Source organism: Melospiza melodia, chromosome 2 (assembly GCF_035770615.1).
Source record: "Melospiza melodia melodia isolate bMelMel2 chromosome 2, bMelMel2.pri, whole genome shotgun sequence".
Taxonomy (NCBI): Eukaryota; Metazoa; Chordata; class Aves; order Passeriformes; family Passerellidae; genus Melospiza; species Melospiza melodia.
The window spans coordinates 16,746,993-16,765,125 of record NC_086195.1 but is presented as its reverse complement, the minus strand read 5'-3'; the positions used below and the strand labels follow the sequence as shown (position 1 = coordinate 16,765,125).

The 18,133-nt window shown below is 38.9% G+C and overlaps 1 protein-coding gene across 5 annotated transcripts in view; it reads right to left on the bottom strand.

Moving 5' to 3' along the window:
- Positions 1-18,133, bottom strand: part of SCML2 (Scm polycomb group protein like 2) — a 72,935-nt gene that overhangs the window by 35,964 nt on the left and 18,838 nt on the right. For 3 of the 5 annotated variants that reach the window (XM_063182871.1, XM_063182866.1, XM_063182875.1), the window contains exons 3-7: positions 17,427-17,495; positions 10,510-10,580; positions 6,194-6,428; positions 2,155-2,243; positions 471-714 (exon numbers count right to left, since the gene is read on the bottom strand). In XM_063182871.1, the coding sequence (XP_063038941.1) occupies positions 471-714; positions 2,155-2,243; positions 6,194-6,428; positions 10,510-10,580; positions 17,427-17,495 (708 nt within the window). The remainder of the gene's footprint in view (positions 1-470; positions 715-2,154; positions 2,244-6,193; positions 6,429-10,509; positions 10,581-17,426; positions 17,496-18,133) is intronic. The other 2 variants (XM_063182880.1, XM_063182887.1) reach the window with 2 other exon arrangements.

Here is an 18,133-nt window from a genome sequence, read left to right as displayed (position 1 = left end):
CATTCAGAATAGGCAGCTGCAAGATAGAATTTTATGAGTATGAAGGAAGAAATATTAAATATATAGTTTAGACCTGCAATCATCAAAGAAGTAAACACTACTACTTAGCATAACATAAAGTGCTGCAGCAGCCAGTATATTAGTATCACTAAACAGGAGCATGTATCTATCAATAATACAAACAGCAAATCTAGTTCAAGATTCTTTATAAGCACACAAAAATTAGAGGTCATCAGAAGCCCTCCTAACAGTATTAAATAAAACATGTTCCCAGAGATGCTACAAACAGGCAAAAACTGTTTCCTAGCAATTTCTATTAGCTTTAAGCTGCATAAAGAAAACAACATTTCATCCTCATCTGCTACTCACAAATCAAATCTTCAGTCTTATCTGCATACAGCCAGCTGGTTTTTAAAATTCTGCTGTAATTGAGGAGAAAAACAATTAAGCAATATTATTAGTCATCTTACCATTGTTCCCTGGTGGTTGTAATGCATCTCCTGTCAAGCTACACCATCCGACTGGGAAAATATCTCGAGAATCACACCTGCACCAATAGTCAAACGCTCCTCTCCAACCATCAAATGTAACAAAAACTTCATCTCCTTTAACATCTCCAATGGTTGCTGGGCAAATCAGGTATGGGTTCTTCCTATCTATAGCTTCTAGTTTCATTCCAATTTTAAAGCAGTTTGGCACAGGTTTTGGTGGCTCCTACAAAAATAAACAAGGTAGAATATTTGTATTTCTATGATCTCTTGAAAAAAAACCAAAACTAAGTAACAGCCCTTTTTTTTTTCCTCAACATTCTTCTTATTTACAGTCACTACTCTCAGGAAGCTATAGAAACACATTCAAGGAAACGTAGTCGAATTTTAAATTTGCCTTTGCTCTTCTGCCCGACAAAAATCTTCATTCTATTCCCCCAAAACACAGCTGGGATAATTAGCAAAATTCTCCATGACAGAAAGACTCTGATAAAAGTATTTACATAAGCAATAGGTTGCAAACAATACATTATGTCTGGGCAGCAAGACAGCCAAGATACTAAAATGAAATTATTACATGCTAATAAAGAAGAGGTTTGCAGAGCATGGATATTTCTGGGGACTGATAACTGTCTGGTAAAAGCTTTACCTCTCAATTAATCCATGAAAAATTCATTAGCATTGGACATTATTTATAGGCCTCTGTTAACTCACTTGGCCTTAGACCAATTCCAAGTGGACAAAAGAAAAACAAAAATCAAGTGAATGTGACTGGTGTAGGTGTACCTCCACAGCAGGAGTTGTGATCTGAGAGAACACAAATTACCACCTCAGCCTCAAGAACCTTATTATCCAAGCCCATCTCAGATGTGCTGCAGGCTAGCACAGAGAAGCATGGCTCATCATGCCTCAGAAAATGTATATTATCTTATCTAAAAAAAATTATAATTATATGAAGTTAACAGCAAGTGATGTGATTGCAGGCCTAAACCCAACTGTTGGATTTGCTGACACACTTCTCAGTATCATTCTCAGTATCCAAAAAGAACACACTCAGTATGACAACAGGGTTTTATCTCCTCAACAAAAAACTGAACCAAGCCATTTTAATATTACTGTTATTTTTATATAATTTTCCATATTTTAAAATAACCTTCTCAAGAGTCATGTTTAAAAAACTGAATGGCTTTTTCTGCTATTTTCAACTACTTTCTCACTGCATTTTAAATGATGAGTGTGTGCCCAATGAAAATGTTTAACAAAACCTTTCCAAGCACTACTGTATTCCAATGGGTCTCATGTCCCATTAATTTTTTTTACTCCTATGCACATTCACATGACTACAGTGCTGTTAAGAGATGTGATATGCATTTTATCTAAAATCCATAAGACAAAAAAGGAGCAAACACAATTTCTCTAAGTAACACACCATACTTTGAAGTCTCAGCTCAGGAAAGGAAATGGCCCTCTCTAAGGACTAGAAGCAGATTCCTTTCTGTCTAGTTCCATAGCATGTCAATCCAGTTCAAAGTAATTTTAAATAATAGTCTTGCCTTCCCTGTCTTGGCTGCAGACAACAGGGTAATCTCTTAGCATCCTCATTAAGAAAATGTAACCATGGACCAATTGATATGAAGTTGTTTACTAGAAAAGCCTTTCTTCTTACCTTTTTAAAGAATGCTGCAGGTGCCATTTCAGCTCCATTGAGAGTTCTTAAGAGAAACATTGGCCAAGAGGATGCATTCATCTGGAACCCTGAGGACAAACAAATACCAAACAGCCCTATTTTCAGTTTGTAAAGCACAATAGGAGAAAAAGTCTGTTTCACTAATGCCTCCTTCCCTCTATTTCAGACTTGGCCAAAACAGAAGCAGCTAAGAAGAAATGAACATGGTCGCTGTCACTGCAGAGAGCTGTGCAATTCATTTCCATTCTGAGTGACTTGCCTGCAAAACCACTCATCATAACGTCAGGCATTACAGATTAATTTCTGGGATTCAATGATATACAAGTCCTAGTACAGGAGACCATTAGGTTGTCCCAGAGTCTCTGATCCAGTGGAACTTCCCTGGCACAAGCACCTAGCTTTCTCTTCAGGTTCTAGCTCATTTATTGAGAAGATACTTTCTATTTTTGAGAATCTTGTTTCACCAAACCCCAGACAAAAACCAATGCAATTGGTTTTTCTCCCTCTCTCATTAAAAGTAATACATAAGTAGCCATAAAAACAAAGCATATCCAAGAGTGAACAAAAAAAAATGCAATAAATCACGTATCATATTGAAAAACATAAACCAGATGGTCTTTCTATTTCATTATTCTTCATTAACAAGTGAATAAAAATCATAAACAACAATCAAAATTTTTTAGATTAACTACCTTACTCAAACAGAACAAAGATTTGGCTGAAAACCTTTTTATTCCAGATAATCTTCCCTCACAATCAACCACTTCACAGTTAAAAGATAAAACAAAGCAAACAAAAAATCCTTTTGCTTTCTTTGCTTTCCAAATGAATGTTTTAAAGTAATGAGTAAGATAACAGACATACTGGACATTTTTTTCTGCTTCTTTAGCAGTTAGATGTCTGGAACAGTTCTGCAGAGAAACAGACATAATACAGAAAATCGGAATTTTTTCCACAAAGCAGATAGTACCATAATCTGCCAAGAGCTCATGAGTTCCCTCATAACTGATCTTCAAGAATTGTCCTAAAAATCTGTAACTAGAAAGGTGGACCATATCTACAATTCTTGATCAGTTAAATAATTCACTTATTTAAAATTTGATTATATGCTATAGTGGTTCTTGAGCTCATAGCTTTAAGCTATCTTCAGTAGAATAAACAGTTTTCAAGCCAGAGCTACCTATTCAACACCTAAATTAATGCAGAGTTCCTATATGATAAATGTTGTCATAATTCAGGGACCACCGAGCTGATTGTCAGGATTGGTTTCATACCAGAGTCTTCATAAAACCTGAACACGTGTGGTTACTGAAACACAACATTCCCAACTCAGTAGCTCAGAAAATATATACAAGCAAGACAGAGGAGTGACAACTAAACAACAGTTTCAATTAACTTCATTTGGCCTTTAAGTTGTCCTGGCAAAACCAGAGAAAATGTTATCTGCAACCTAATTTGCTCAGAAAAATTAAACTCTCAACAACAAAAAGCTATGGAAAAGCTATGGAAAACAGAGGCTGGAACAGGAACACTTTGCTGCAATAATCACTTTCTCAAAACCCTTATGTAACATGCATAATTAAAGCCATGTAAAAATCAGGTAGGAGGGACTATTTTAGTTAGTTATTATGATAGGAGTGGAACATTAGTATCCAGAAGGTTCCCTACTACTAAGGAAAAAAAATGCGTTGGTGAAATGTCTAACAGGAGGTAATTATACACCCAATTAGCTGCCAGCTTTACCCAGGAACAGGATGCTGTAAAACTGCCAAAAAGGCTTTTTCAAAAATTTATCTAGGTATGCCTGAATGTTTGATTGCTGGAATTCAGCCTATCTCTAGAAAAATCTAGGGCAGGAGGGCCAAAATAGTGGCACTCACATTCTTTTCTGAATAATCAGCAATTGTTCAGAGGGCAGGTAAACTTTCATGCCTGAACACAGGGAAACAGCTTCTTACACATCAGAGTAAGAAGCTGTATCTGAGGAGAAGGCATCAACCTTGCTACTGATGGTCATGGAAAGGTTCTCCTCTTAATGAATCCACTGCCCCCATCACACATAACCAGCGTTGTTCCATTCATCACTCTGGCTTAGAAACACATTTTAGGAACTGCTGTGTTCCTGAAGCTGTGTTTTTTAACACTGTACATGTTTGCAGCTGAAGGAACCACCATACTCTTCCATTTTTTATACTGGTATCACTTCATCATTCTTTCTAGAAGGTTATATAAAGAACTTCAGAGAGGTTAAACTGAGAAATTTCTTAGAAAAAAAGAAAAAACCCCAATTTTTCCCTGATGTCAGGAATTTCTAGTGTATTCAATCAAAACCTCTAAATATTCATTGAAAGAAAGGGGAAAAAAAGCCCTTCTGGCACAAATGGTATCCATTATAGACAATATTTTTCTAGACTGGCACTCTGGTTGCACTAATTTTCTTGTGCTCCTGAAGGACCACAATGGCACAAAAATCTGCCCTTATAATCTATGTGAAGTGTCTTAATGGCTATGTCAACTGTTCCTGTGTCTGTCTCTCTGCAAACAAATCAAGATTCATACTGTAGTGAAATTATACTTTTCTCTTCATCTTTCAAACAGAAAAACTGGAAGTTGCTTCCAAAGCAGGATGACAAGCTTTTTGAGAGGCTACTGAGAGAAAGCATACCTATCCTCACTAAACCTGCAATAAGAATTCTCTAAGAATTACTGATGGCACCAAACCAGAAGCAGGTTCATAAGCTATGAGATGGAAAAGTAGCAGCAACCAATTTCTGTATACAGGTAATTTTTTTTATTATTTTACACTTTATTACTTTTATTATTTCTTGCACCTTCTACAAGTCACAGAATATAATAAGATAAAAGGGGAGAGAGTGTTAAATTTTGGTCATTATTCTTCCTCTTTTTTAAAAGCAAAACTATTTGCAGATCATAGTGAAATCTTTAAATATTTCCATACATTGAAATTTAAGCTATTGACAAATATGGTATAAGAATGTAGATCTAAACATTTAATCAACAAGTTAATCACAGCAAAGAAAGGCAATGTCACATTTTTACTACCTCTAGCAGTTTAGTCAAGGTTACCTCTGACCATTCACCAGGTAAAAAGGAATTGCTTTGTAGAATTCCCAATTTAATAAACTTCCTCAGTAAGTCTAAACCCAAGCACTATTTCTCAGTTTGGGGAGACACAATGTTGTCACTCATATTGCTCATGGAAGGCAAAAGGAGATCTGCATGATATTTCTAAGCCTAAGAAAGCTATACAATGTTCACAAGCATTTGCTGTGCTCACAAACCAGCCATGACACACTGAGCTGACATTCCTGAACATATATTGATCTGAGGCAATAAGAATATCAGGCAGTCCAAGCCTGCAGTTTGCTAGAGCTCTGGAGCGCTGCTTTTACTACCTCAGAGTAAAAACTCACAGCAGAATGCCGCAATTCTGCACTAACCCACCTTATGCTGCCTGTCCTAGAACACAAATCAATTTGCTTGGTGCTCAAAGAAACATCCTGACTGCCCTGCAGAGGCATGCTTCCAGCAGCCCTGCCGAAGCTTCCCAGGCCTGCAGCAGCCAGTGCCCTCTTGTGAGCTGCTTGGATGCACTGATGAAGAGTAAAGGGACAATTTGGCTTTCTCCAGTTCTTTCCAAGGGCTCCCAAAAGGAGCATGCAGGGTATCATGCAACAAAACACTGTATACACACACACAAGGCAGGCGGTGTGTGAGGGAACATTTACAGAATGGGCACATTTAATATTAAGGGCCTATTAAGAAAAACCAACAACAAACAAAATTGCTCATTTTTATGCCAGAAAAATGAAAAAACAAGAAAAAGCCACAATTCACTTTGAGAGAGGTAAGTAAAATTAGTTTACTTACCTCTTTTTCAATTAAATAATGGTTTGGTGAGCTGTTCATACCATTGAATTTGCCAAGATGAAAGGGTAAATTTGACTTTTTTAAAGCAATACTCGTCACACATTTGTTCAGCAGCTCTGTTACTTACCAAGTGGAGGCTGGAGCATGCCCCCTTTCTTTTCACAGGTCCCAATGGGCTGTATGTCTGAGGAATCCACGAGCCTCCAGAAATCATTTTTGTTGTCACTGCCATCGAGGCGCAGCCTTAGCCTGGCACCAGTGATTCCAATGACGGTAGCGATACAAACCGAGGTGACGTTGCGAGGATCGCGCGCTTCCAGCTTCATGCCGACTTTGAAATCGTTCGTAGGTGGAATTCTAGACTACAACAAAAGGCAAAGGACTTTTTCTTGTAGTTGTTAATATTGCTAAATTTACCAGCCAGTTCAACAGACAGCTTTATTTCCTCCAAACTTAGCATAAAAATGATAAATATGAAGAAGCTTTTAAACTTTTGAGTGTCTAACAGCAAGTCAGAAAAGGCAGCTGGATAACCTACCAACTGCATAAGCATGATTGATTTCTAAAAATATAAGGATGCTAAGTAGGGTAACAAGGGAATCTTTATAAAAGATATGAACACAAGAGCGAAATGAATGGAATACAAGGACATTAGGAAACATGACATTCAACTCAAAAAAGCCCAAAAAGCCAAAACACAAACCAACAGACACATGCAAAAGAAAATCCCAACCACAAGGTTTATTAGCTTCCAATTCAAAAGAAATAATTACCCTCATTTAAATACTTCGAAAATCTAAACAAAATTTGGACCCTTCTGTATAAAAAAAAAGCTTACATTACAAAGAAATCAGACAGAAAAAGGAGTTAGTGTTAACATTTTTAAAAAAGAAAACAGTCCTGAAGATGCATAAAACTTCCGTGCTAAGACAAAAACTGTAGCTTGTGCTTATTTGCAGAGAACTGAATACAATCACAAACATACAATGCAATGCCAATTTAATTAGCACAGGGAAAAGAAATGTGACAAATGCAATCTGGTTGTTAAGAAGAACTTTTTGTCACATGCTGAAGATGAACAAAAGAGGATATTTTTTACTCATGCATCAACACACTACAGGCAGATATTGACTGGACTGCAGTCTGATTACTTGTCTTCTGTCATATTGCAGGCAAATGACATGTAATGATGTTTAAAACTTTGTATGAACACTAACTGGGATGGAATGACTCTCACTGTTCTCTTTACTTGTCTCCTCATTTCCAGCCTAAATTTTATTGATGAAATTTTTGGCCAACATTATAATTTAATTTATTTTTGCACTTTAGTAAATAAAACCAAAAGCTACAACTGATCCTTTTTCAGTACCTTTTCAACAATGTAAATAAGTAAAGCACTGAAATTTCTCTTAGGAGATGATGACTATTCTCTATCACCCTGGAAACTCTTTACTGCAACTCTTCAGTACAAAGCTGTTTTTGAATAGACACCCAGAACTGTAAGCAGCCTTCCCCAAGACATTTAACCCCAGTAGCTACCCTATCCAGACTAACACAGTCTGACTTCTAATACAGGAGGCACATTAGAATACCCAAAACCATAGGCACTCACACTCACAGGACTCCTCTGTCCCCTTGTGCCTGCCTGTCCAGGCCAGGTGGGGATCCCACAGCAGGCAAAGTGCACTTACCCTGTCTGTGGGCACAGGAAAAGACAGGAGAAATCTGCTCCTGCAGCAAGTGTTAGTGATATTTTTTCTCCACCACATTTAAATGCCTAAAATACATCTTGCTGTACTTGCTACATTGTGCAGGTGCAGTATTTACAACACACCCTAGATCAACAGCAGGAGCCCTGGAGGAGCCTGAGCCCAAAAGCCAAAGAGGCGAGCAGAATTCAGTGAGCATCTGCCAGTGCTGAACTCAGACAGCAGGCTGGCTGAAAGGGGAGCCCAAGCATATTAAATTTAAAGGGCAATTCAATTTCAGGATATTGCTTGTCAAGCTGTTATTTTGGACAAGCAGGAAAAGCAACAGATATTGAGAAAGTGGGGAGTTTGTTTCTTTGTTTGTGGAAAAGGTGAGCTTGTTGAAATACCAACAACTCAAGACAACAACTCATTCTACTAAAAAGGTAAGTCCTCCATGCTAGCTTGTCTTTAAATAAAATTACAAAACCTCACACAGTAAGAGCTTTCCTTTAAGTTCTGCTCAAACCACAAGGGATTGAGCTTTTACAATTAAAATTTTCAACTGCTTGGGAAAGAGTTTTAGGGCAAGAAAAAAGAATATGAAGTACATTGAAATTTTAAGTAGTTATTAAAAACAACTTAAAGCAACAGATAAAATACCTCCTAAATTAAGATAAATACTTTAATCAATTTCCATTATCTGTCTGTGTCTTAATTTATGGTAGAGGCTTTAATTTATTGTTCCCCAGGTAATTTTTAATTACTACAAAAGTTAAACTTCTAAAATTCCCACAGGTCACAAATTCTGGATGTAATTGTCAAATTAATTTTCTCACTGCACTTTATTTTCTGGCTAGCCACAGCAGTGTATTTCTTTGCATTACACAGAGTAAGAATGACACGCACAATTCATGTGTAACCCAATAAAAGTCAAATTAGTCCTAGGCAAAGCACAAGCACTTTAGGTTCTAAAATCTGCAAACATTATGTAGTGAGAGGATCTAGCTCTGACCTATCACCATTGCATGTCACTTTCTACCTAAAGACCGACTCTTAGAAAAAATGAAAATCTGCATATGCAAATTGTTTTGAAATTTGCTGTGCACATAAATTAAAGCTCTTCTTTTCAACTCACATACTACTTAAGCAATCCAGGTCACATGGATTTATCTCTGTCAATGCATGTCACCTAAGCACCTCTCTTCAAGGCATTGGTTGCTCAGTTCAGACTTCTTGAGTATTACCAGGGGAGAGGAAGATGTAATAAAGGCACATGGAAAGGTTTTTGAGCAGCTTTCTGCAGTAGTTACATTCCTTGGGAGCACAGACTCTGGTCATGGTGGTTTATGGTCTGTGAGTATGGCATTAACCTCAGAAAGATCCAGGGACAACACACCATCCTCTGCCTCTACCCAGGAGGAGTCTGAGGTGCCTGCCCTGTGAAAAACACATACTGTGAAAGTAATTTCTGCAGCTCCACTCAGAGCTATGGATGGCAGTGTTCTTAGCCACCTCTCACTGAAAGCAGCATGAGAGGGGCTCTTTGCCCTTCATCCTCATCTGCAAAGAGCAAGCTGAGATTCAAGATCTAGCATGAGGAAATGCTACCACCTGTGTTTCTCTCTCCTAATTCTCCATTCCTGCAACTGCTTCAGACTCACTGAGTGATGGTTCCTCTCCTTCTCAGACATCCAATTCGTGCTGCTTTTTTTGTGGGCCCCCACTGGAGGCCAGTATCACTTACAGTACAATCAGACCACCAACAGACCCTAGAAAACAATTTCAGAACATGCCCAAGCCACTCAACTAGACATGCACTGCCTGTCACACCTATTACACTTCCAGGAACCTGAACAATCCAATTCCTTAGCAACTATCTTCCTAACACAGTGAGGGCACACAGACCAAAATGAATCCTATTTAACCTTACACAGACAAGATACACCTCAGCTTGGGAAAACAGACAGAAGGATGCCTAAAAAGATAGACTCAGTCTCCAGAGGGCTGAACAACTGGAGGTCACTAGCTTACACAAGATGATACATTTAAACTCCATATACATGATAAATTTAATCTCCAACTGCAAATACACACTAAACCATCATGTGGGGGGATCAAACTTTAAGGGTATAGAATTATACAAAATAGTACATTAAACACCCTTCATCATAAATCCACTATTTTCTTTGTATTCCCATATATTCCACTTGATTTTTTTTTATATTTTTGTATTGTTACCCCTAAGTAGAAAACACTCTGTTCAGAAAGAGACAAAATTAAACATATTAGAGACCCAGGAAAAAGTGGTGACTCAACTCTACTACACACAAATCTCATAGCTAGACAGAATTGAAATAAATTTCAAAAATGGGGCAAAGACTCCTCTGACAATTAGCCAATTTTTTAATTCTCAATAAAACCATGGCAGTGCTAAGATTATTGAAAAAAGTAGAAAACATTTTTAAACACTGACAAGGCTATCTGTTTCCATTAGCTAGTCTTTTTTTTTAAAGGAAAACAGAGTTCAAAGAAACAGTTTTAATGAAACCCTCAAAATTTGGCTTGAGGCAGAAACCAAGAATGAAAAAACTTCCGTAGCTAGTAACTGCCAAAACTGTAAGCTACTGATAACTACAGATCAAAAGCAGTCAAATGGGAAGCCTGCAAGCAGTCTAAATGTGAAAGTTTTTCTAGGATCACCCTGTAGCAGGCATACAATAGACACACACTTGCAAAATAGTATCTGGCATACCTGTCTGAAACAATGCAGAGGGGCAGCTACTGATTCAGTCTCTTTCAGATAATCATCCCAATTAAACTGTTCTGGAAGACACAAGATAAAAAAAATACATATATACACTTACAAAAAAAAAAAAAAGAATTTACATTAAGTGAAAATTTGAGGAAAGAAAGGGACAGAAAACCCAACTATCTTGTAGAATACATGTTTTTTAAGAGCAGAATCATTCTCAAATGAAAACTCTACTTTTGAAATACATACAGACCTTGAAGGAGCTTCGAAAGTAATGTTAATTTACAGGGGTGAACACACAATAGGCAAAATCAATATAAAACTTCCTTCTTTTTTCTGGTGCTCCACATGCAAAATTATCTAGGAATATCTAGACTGAATTCTCTGCAGAAGGATCTCCCAAGTATTCTTATATCAATCACATTAGCCTTGCTATATTATAGTCCCCCTAACAGCAGGGTTGATATGATAACCTCATATGAGTAGAGATGATATACATTGAAAAACACAGACACAGGGATACTGCTGAAATATATGTCATAAACATTATCCACTAGAAAGCAAGAAGATAGCACAGCCTTCCAACTGCATCTTTGTCTCTTTTTACCTGAAATCACATAAAAATTTCTTTTTGTAGAATATCATGTAATATGGCATAGATAGGTAAACATTATGGCAATGTTAAGTAACAAAATCATGGTATTTTTTTCAGTGTTAGTAGTGTCATTGTTTATGTGTATGGGCAAGTGGATTCTGCATTTGATTTAATTAGTGTTACCAGTTTTGCATGAATGGAAAACTGTGAAGTACTAACATCAAAGATACAAGCAAGCATATTTATTATTTTAATATAAAGTGGAAGAGAAAAGCTACCATGGCACAGCTAATATTTTTGTTACTAAATTATCTGAGTGAGCTGTTTACTTATTTTTCTTGTTTGGGCAGCTGGCATCTTTCTGATGTTCCTGAAGAATAAAGCACTGATGAACCCAAAATGATGCAGTGATGCCACCCAGTGGCTCAGCAACAGCCACTCACAAGGCCTAATGCAAAATCCTTGGGGATGATGGAGAGCTTGCTCCAGGTGTGCCAGTAATTCTTCCAAAAACACCACTGGGCACAGACACTTAAATACAGGTCTGCAGTTTGCAGGAGAGAGGAGAAGCAAAGAAACAATCTGAAGATGGCAGCATTTTCCAGCACTTGCAAACACCTTCTCTGAAGGATGTGTGGTGGCTCAAACCCAGAGTCTTCCTGCAGTAGGACAGCATTCAGCTGACATTATCAAGTGCCTCAAGCAAAAGGGAACCATCCCCTCAGCCTGCTGAGGTGCTGGCTTTTGGTGAAACAGAAGTGTATGAGTCTTTTGTCCTTGCCACTGCAAATGCCATGTGCTTGTCAGCAATGTGAGAGGTCAGTAACATCAAAAGCTGTTAATTTGGTGGTCTGGAATATATGCAGACTGGTAACAAAGACATTTTTACACAACATCTTGGAATTCAGCCTATTTTAGAATGAAAATTTTATACAGTAAAATTGATTTTGTATTCCTTACAAAAGGCAGGATACATTAACTTAAGCATATATTTGTATTTCAGGAAGGCAGAAATAGTTCTTCAGAGCTTTCCCCAGAAAGTAGCCTCCAGACTTGTTGCTCTTTTCATTAACAAGCCAAGGAGGGTGCAAAAATTAAGTATTATGAACTGATAGCAAGGTTTTATCTTATAAAAATTCTTCTTGGACTCCAATAATAAAGCTGCACTTCAGGTTGCCTTCTGATTTAAAAAAAAAAAATCAAAAAAACCCCAGAGTTTACCTTAGTAAAGTACCTAGTGCTACATAATTAAATCTAGTCAAAAGAAAACATCAGTTGTGTCCCAGCTGCCTCAGATCCAACATGATGTAAAAGCTGAAGTCATGCATAGCCTCATTGTGTTAAGAACTGTACAATTACAGGTATTCAGTGACACTGCATTTACCAGGACAAATGGTCATTCACCTCCTCCAAAAAATATATAGTAACATTTCCCAAGTGATCTGAATGTTAATAACAGGATGGTAGATTTCATTGGGTGACCAAAAATGGGGTGACAGAGAGAAACAAACAGTTTTGTTTTTTTCAAGGGGACATTTACTAGAAAGACACAGAAGGTAACAGAACATTCACTAGAAAGACAGAGAAGGTAAGCAGCCAGATACAGACAAAGCCAAGAGGAAAACAACATTGCCTAGCTCTTTGCTTTAAATCCTAGCTATCTGGAGCTCTTGCAGCAAGCAGAAAAGTCCTGGAGTTAAAATTAGCTCTCCACCTGTGAAGATACACTGTATTAAATCAGAGCCAAGCTCTCAGAGATGGTGCTAATTATCATTTAATTACTGCAGCTATAGAATCAGGAGACACATGTATGTTTGCAACATGTAAGATGCATCTCTAGAAAGATAAGCACATTAAAAAAATATCTACATGAAAGGTTCTCTGTATTCTCAGTGCACACAGGTAAAGAAGCAATTGCGTTATACGTATTTCTAATTCTAAAGACTCTGAAAATATGCAGCCTCTGACAACTAGAAATCCTTAAGAAAATTAGCTCATACTAAATAATTTAATGTGCATTTCTCTTCACAGTCAAATCTGCAGGCTGAATAAAACAGCCTAAGAAAAGACTGTTATGCAACAACCACAACTTTATAACCCACCAGGAAAGTGAAAACTAGAGAGAAAAAGAAAATTTTATGCTGAAGAGCAAACCAGCATATACTGGAAATGGAACGAAACAAAACCCAAACCAGAAGGTAACTACAGCCTTTTGTAAATGAAAAAAAAAATATTACTTTAAAACCTGCATAGAAGTGAGGCTCTTAAATAGTGATGCAAAACAAGCAGCAATGGCAAAAAGCCTGACTAATTTAAAAATGGAGGGACTGAGTCCATCTCACAGTTGCCTGCATTACTGGCACTGACCCATGGGTCAATGACCCCTGATGCTCTCTTCAATGCTGTATCAATACCCTATCACTTCTTGTCAAACCTGCCAATCCCAAATTTACTCAAGCTAGAAGGGACCTCAGGAGGTCTCCAGCTCAGCTTCCTGCTTCTTCAGGGTTCCATCAGACTCAGTGTGAAGATTTCCTCATGAAGGAGGAATTTCTTATGTTCCAGCCAGTATTTGTCACTTCTCCTTTCACAGTGGCTCTGACAGGAGCCTGGCTCTGTCCCCTTTCCATGATCTTCTGCCATAAGCTTTCTTTTCTTTTAGCCGAAAAGAAACATTTCTCCTGGTTTCAGTACCATTTTTTTGCGTTCTGGCTCCTTCATTTTTTTGCAGGAATTCAAGCCAGCCTACTTCAGTACAGCAGTGCCTTCCTTGTACTGCGCAGCTCAAAACTGAGCACAGCTCTCCAGAGAGAGCCTCCCAAATTCCCCGCAGCAGCGAACGCCTCCTCCCACAGGATCCCTTTGCAGTGGAGCTCTTTGGCCACACGAGCTCGCTGCTGGCCCACGCTCCGCTCTGCCCGCGGGCTCGGGGCCTCTCCCGCTGATTCCTGCCCGCCCGGGCTGCCTCGGGACTCGGGGCCTCTCCCGCTGATTCCTGCCCGCCTGGGGAAGCCTCAGGGCTCGGGGCCTCTCCCGCTGATTCCTGCCCGCCCGGGCTGCCTCGGGACTCGGGGCCTCTCCCGCTGATTCCTGCCCGCCTGGGGAAGCCTCAGGGCTCGGGGCCTCTCCCGCTGATTCCTGCCCGCCCGGGCTGCCTCAGGGCTCGGGGCCTCTCCCGCTGATTCCTGCCCGCCCGGGCTGCCTCGGGGCTCGGGGCCTCTCCCGCTGATTCCTGCCCGCCCGGGCTGCCTCAGGGCTCCGCTCTGCCCGCGGCCGAGAAGGATTCTGCATTCACCGGTCCTGCCATTCCACTTCCCCAGCACCGGCAAGTCCACCTGAAGGCAGTCCTGCCTTCCAGCCTACTGCCTACTCCTCCCCATCGGATGTAACCCACAAACTGCTCTGGCAGTGTGTTCTGTACAATTGCCCCCACCTGACACTAAGGCCTTAAAGAGCATCAGCCCAAATACTGACCTCTAAGAAATGCCACTAGCTACCCTCTAACTAGTGGTCCTTGCACAGCTTGACAGTCCAGTCAATTTTTCGTCCGTATATCTGAACCACATCTCACCAGTTTGGCTGAAAGGACGCTACAGAAACTATACAAAAAGCTTTGCTAAAGTAGACATGAACAACATCCATTGCTTTTCCTTTTTTCCAGAGTAACTAAGCACAAAAGGCAATCAGTCATGCACAGTTCATACACTTGACAAATCTACCTCCTCTGTTCCTAACCTCACTGTTGTCCTTTATTTGTTTGGAAATGGTTTCCAGAAATATTTTCTTTATAGACTGCCTGAAGACTTAGATTGGGCAGGCCAGCCTGTAATTCCCCAGGTGCTCCCATCTTGTCCTTCTTGACAGTGTGAACTATTTGACCTTTTCCAGCCATGGTGAAACTTCCTCAATCACTACAAGTTCTCCAAGAGCAGTGAGAAGCCTCCTTGTGACATCAGTCCTCTGCCTCAGCACCCCTGGAGGTGTCACATCTGCTGCCATGAATAAGCAAATGCCTGGTTTGTTGAAGTGCTCCCCATCTTTTTTCACTATATGTAATTCTTCAGTTTAGTGAAAGTCAAATTTTTACAAAATTTTAATTGGCGATTTAAACTATGAGTTGTCACTTGCAGATTGGTAGAATTTAAGGTCCTGGTTTTTTTCAGGTTAATATAATACAGTATCACCATAGCCTAAACACTGTTTGGGCAGATGGAACACCTGTCTTCTCAGATCACCCCTAGGTTCCCTTGGCACCCATCTGAGACTGGACATGGAGATGCCTCTTTTCTAGTCTTCATCCCATCATCTTTCCTCTTCAAAGATGAGATTTCCTTATAATTTTTGTCCACATACTCTCGAAAATGTAGCAGTTTAGGTGTAAGGTATTTCATATTCCGCTTTATACCTTGTATCTCTTTCTGTATGTTGTGATCCTTCAATTAAAATTTTTCTCCTCCTCATATCTTTCTCTACTCACTTCAGTCTATTTTTTTTTTGAGCCCGTTCTTCTCACACCTCTGTATCTCCTCTTTGACTTTTCCTATCACACATTGCCCTGGAAACTCTGGAGACTTCCTAGCTGCTAGCCCAAAGCATTGTATGGTGTCTTCATCTAGCATCAAGAGGCTCCTTCTGCTCCTTTGCCACCAACAAGCAACAACACAGAATAAAAATTATTTCACCTGTAGAAAATCAGAGATCTGATTTTCTACAGGTGAAATAATTTTTATTTTTCAAGAAACTCCTCTCTGTCTGACAAAGCTGAGCCTAGATTTCATGAGGCAGTTCAGTTCCCAGACACTAGGCTAACAGCACAGACCAAGTCCAGAACACAGAACACAGAGTAAGACTTGTCTGCTTAGCATTGCTTCTCCACAAAGCTTTTTCAACACCTTGCTCTCAGCTGCAGGAGGAGGCAGGGACATTTTCCAGTGACTCGTGAAATATTGTTATCTTATCCACATATGAAGAGCACTTTGCTGGTGAGGGGTGTCTACAGCACTCTGTCATGTCAGACAACATTATTTAAAACAGACACACTGAGTCCAGTTTGACTGGAACTCCTTTTACACTGCAGAAGGAAAAAGACAAATATGTTTCCTTTTCTGGCTCAAAGTAACAGGGACAAATAAAGATGACAGGTTGCCTGCACTGGTTGTGGATTCTCCTCCTCTGGAGATACTCAAGAGTTTTCTGGACACAATCCCAAGTAATGTGCTCTAGGGGATCCTGCTTGAGCAGCAAGTTGGACCAAGATGACCTCCAGTGGTTGCTTCCAACCTCACCCATTCTGTGATGGCCAAAATCCCAATAAATGAAAAAATTTGCTCTGGCAAATGTAACAGCTGAAGACTGCACTATGACTGGTATTGTATCTTTCATGCAAAGTCACTACCTCAATTACCCAGCCAATGTGTCAGTATCCTGGCATGTTTGATCACTGACTATGCTACTTGTCTCCACTGGCAGCCAAGAAGAACCAGATCATCTATCAGGAGTCAGAAAGCACAGAAAGGTGAGCAGAGTGGGAGTTTAAATAATTCAGTGTCATTTTTTCGAGAACTCCTGAAAAGATTTTGTACTGTAGTCAATACTACTCATGACATTTCTTACTGTCCAAATGCAAACAAACAACGTGAACATGCAAAGCATATCTAAGGATGTTGCTATTGTCTCACTTCAGCCCACCACAGAAGCTACCTGACAGCAATCTCATGCATACACTGCCTTATGGCACCTGCTGTGCACAGGAGAGGCTAAGTTAGCCAAAAATCTGCATCATTTCTGCTAAGTGTGTACTTTTCCTCTGTTTTCTAAAAAAACCCCACAAATTCTGCTGGCACATCAATTATTTAAAGTAAAAGTAGAATCCCAGGCAATTTAATCCAGTTTGCAATCCTAAAAACTCAAGACTATTAAACTGAAAATCCTTCTTTTGGCACCAGGAAACACAATAAGGAAACAGAAGGTAACTGCAGCAGAAAACATATGAGACTGAGAAATACATGAGGAGAAGAACAAACAAATCAGTAACAGTTTAAAAATAATAAAGTTTACACAGCATCTTTGTTTATACATACAAAGAGTACTTATTTGGCTAGTAAAACTAGCAGGTTCAACTCAAGCAGCTTCAACCATCATTTTCTACATCAGAACATACTTTCCTAATAGCTAGACAAAAGCAAAGGTATGTTTTTAACTACCCACCATAATAACCCAAGAGATTCCAAAAAGGAAAAGAAGTCAGAAAATAGTGCAATCCAAACACACACTTTTTCTTTCAGAGTTTCTTAACTAAGAACCTGACAGCTGCAATACCTACCACTTTTTAAAGATGGGTTGTTTGCCTGCTGATTCTTTCCATCTTTCTCTTTTCTAATATTCTTTGAATCTAAAAGACAAGATTCCATTACATAATAAATGTAATATTCACATCATAACTATGTCCAGCATAGCACAGAATGCTTTCAAACAATACAGAATATCTTGTTGACTTTATTTTATTCATTTCAGTACATAATCAAAAAGGTATGTAAATTTAATCACCACACTATTTTCCCTTCAAAGTATATTGAAAAGTACAGCATGAAAAAGCAGAGCTTTTGACTACTTTATATCAATTGTTAGAATTAATCTAGTTGCAGAATACAGAACATCAACTCCACAGACAGCAACGCTGTTCTATTTTTAAACAGTTTTACTTCAACCTACACAAAATTTGAGATCACTGGATATCTTTATACATCTGGTTATAGACAGATCACTGTGAACTGAGAAACAAGGAAAAAAACCAAGCCCATCCTAAAACTATATTTCTGAGTTAAAGATTTCATTCTATATTGAGATTCTTTAATACTCAATATTCTCAATATAAAATTCTCAAATACTCAAAGCAGCTATCTCATCACTCATCAGTTATTTTAAAGAATCACTCCGAAGAATCTACCTTCTCTGTCATTAATCTTGGCACACACTCAGGGATCTGCCATATTTCATTTTTGATGGATTTCAGCATGCATGAGAGATGCA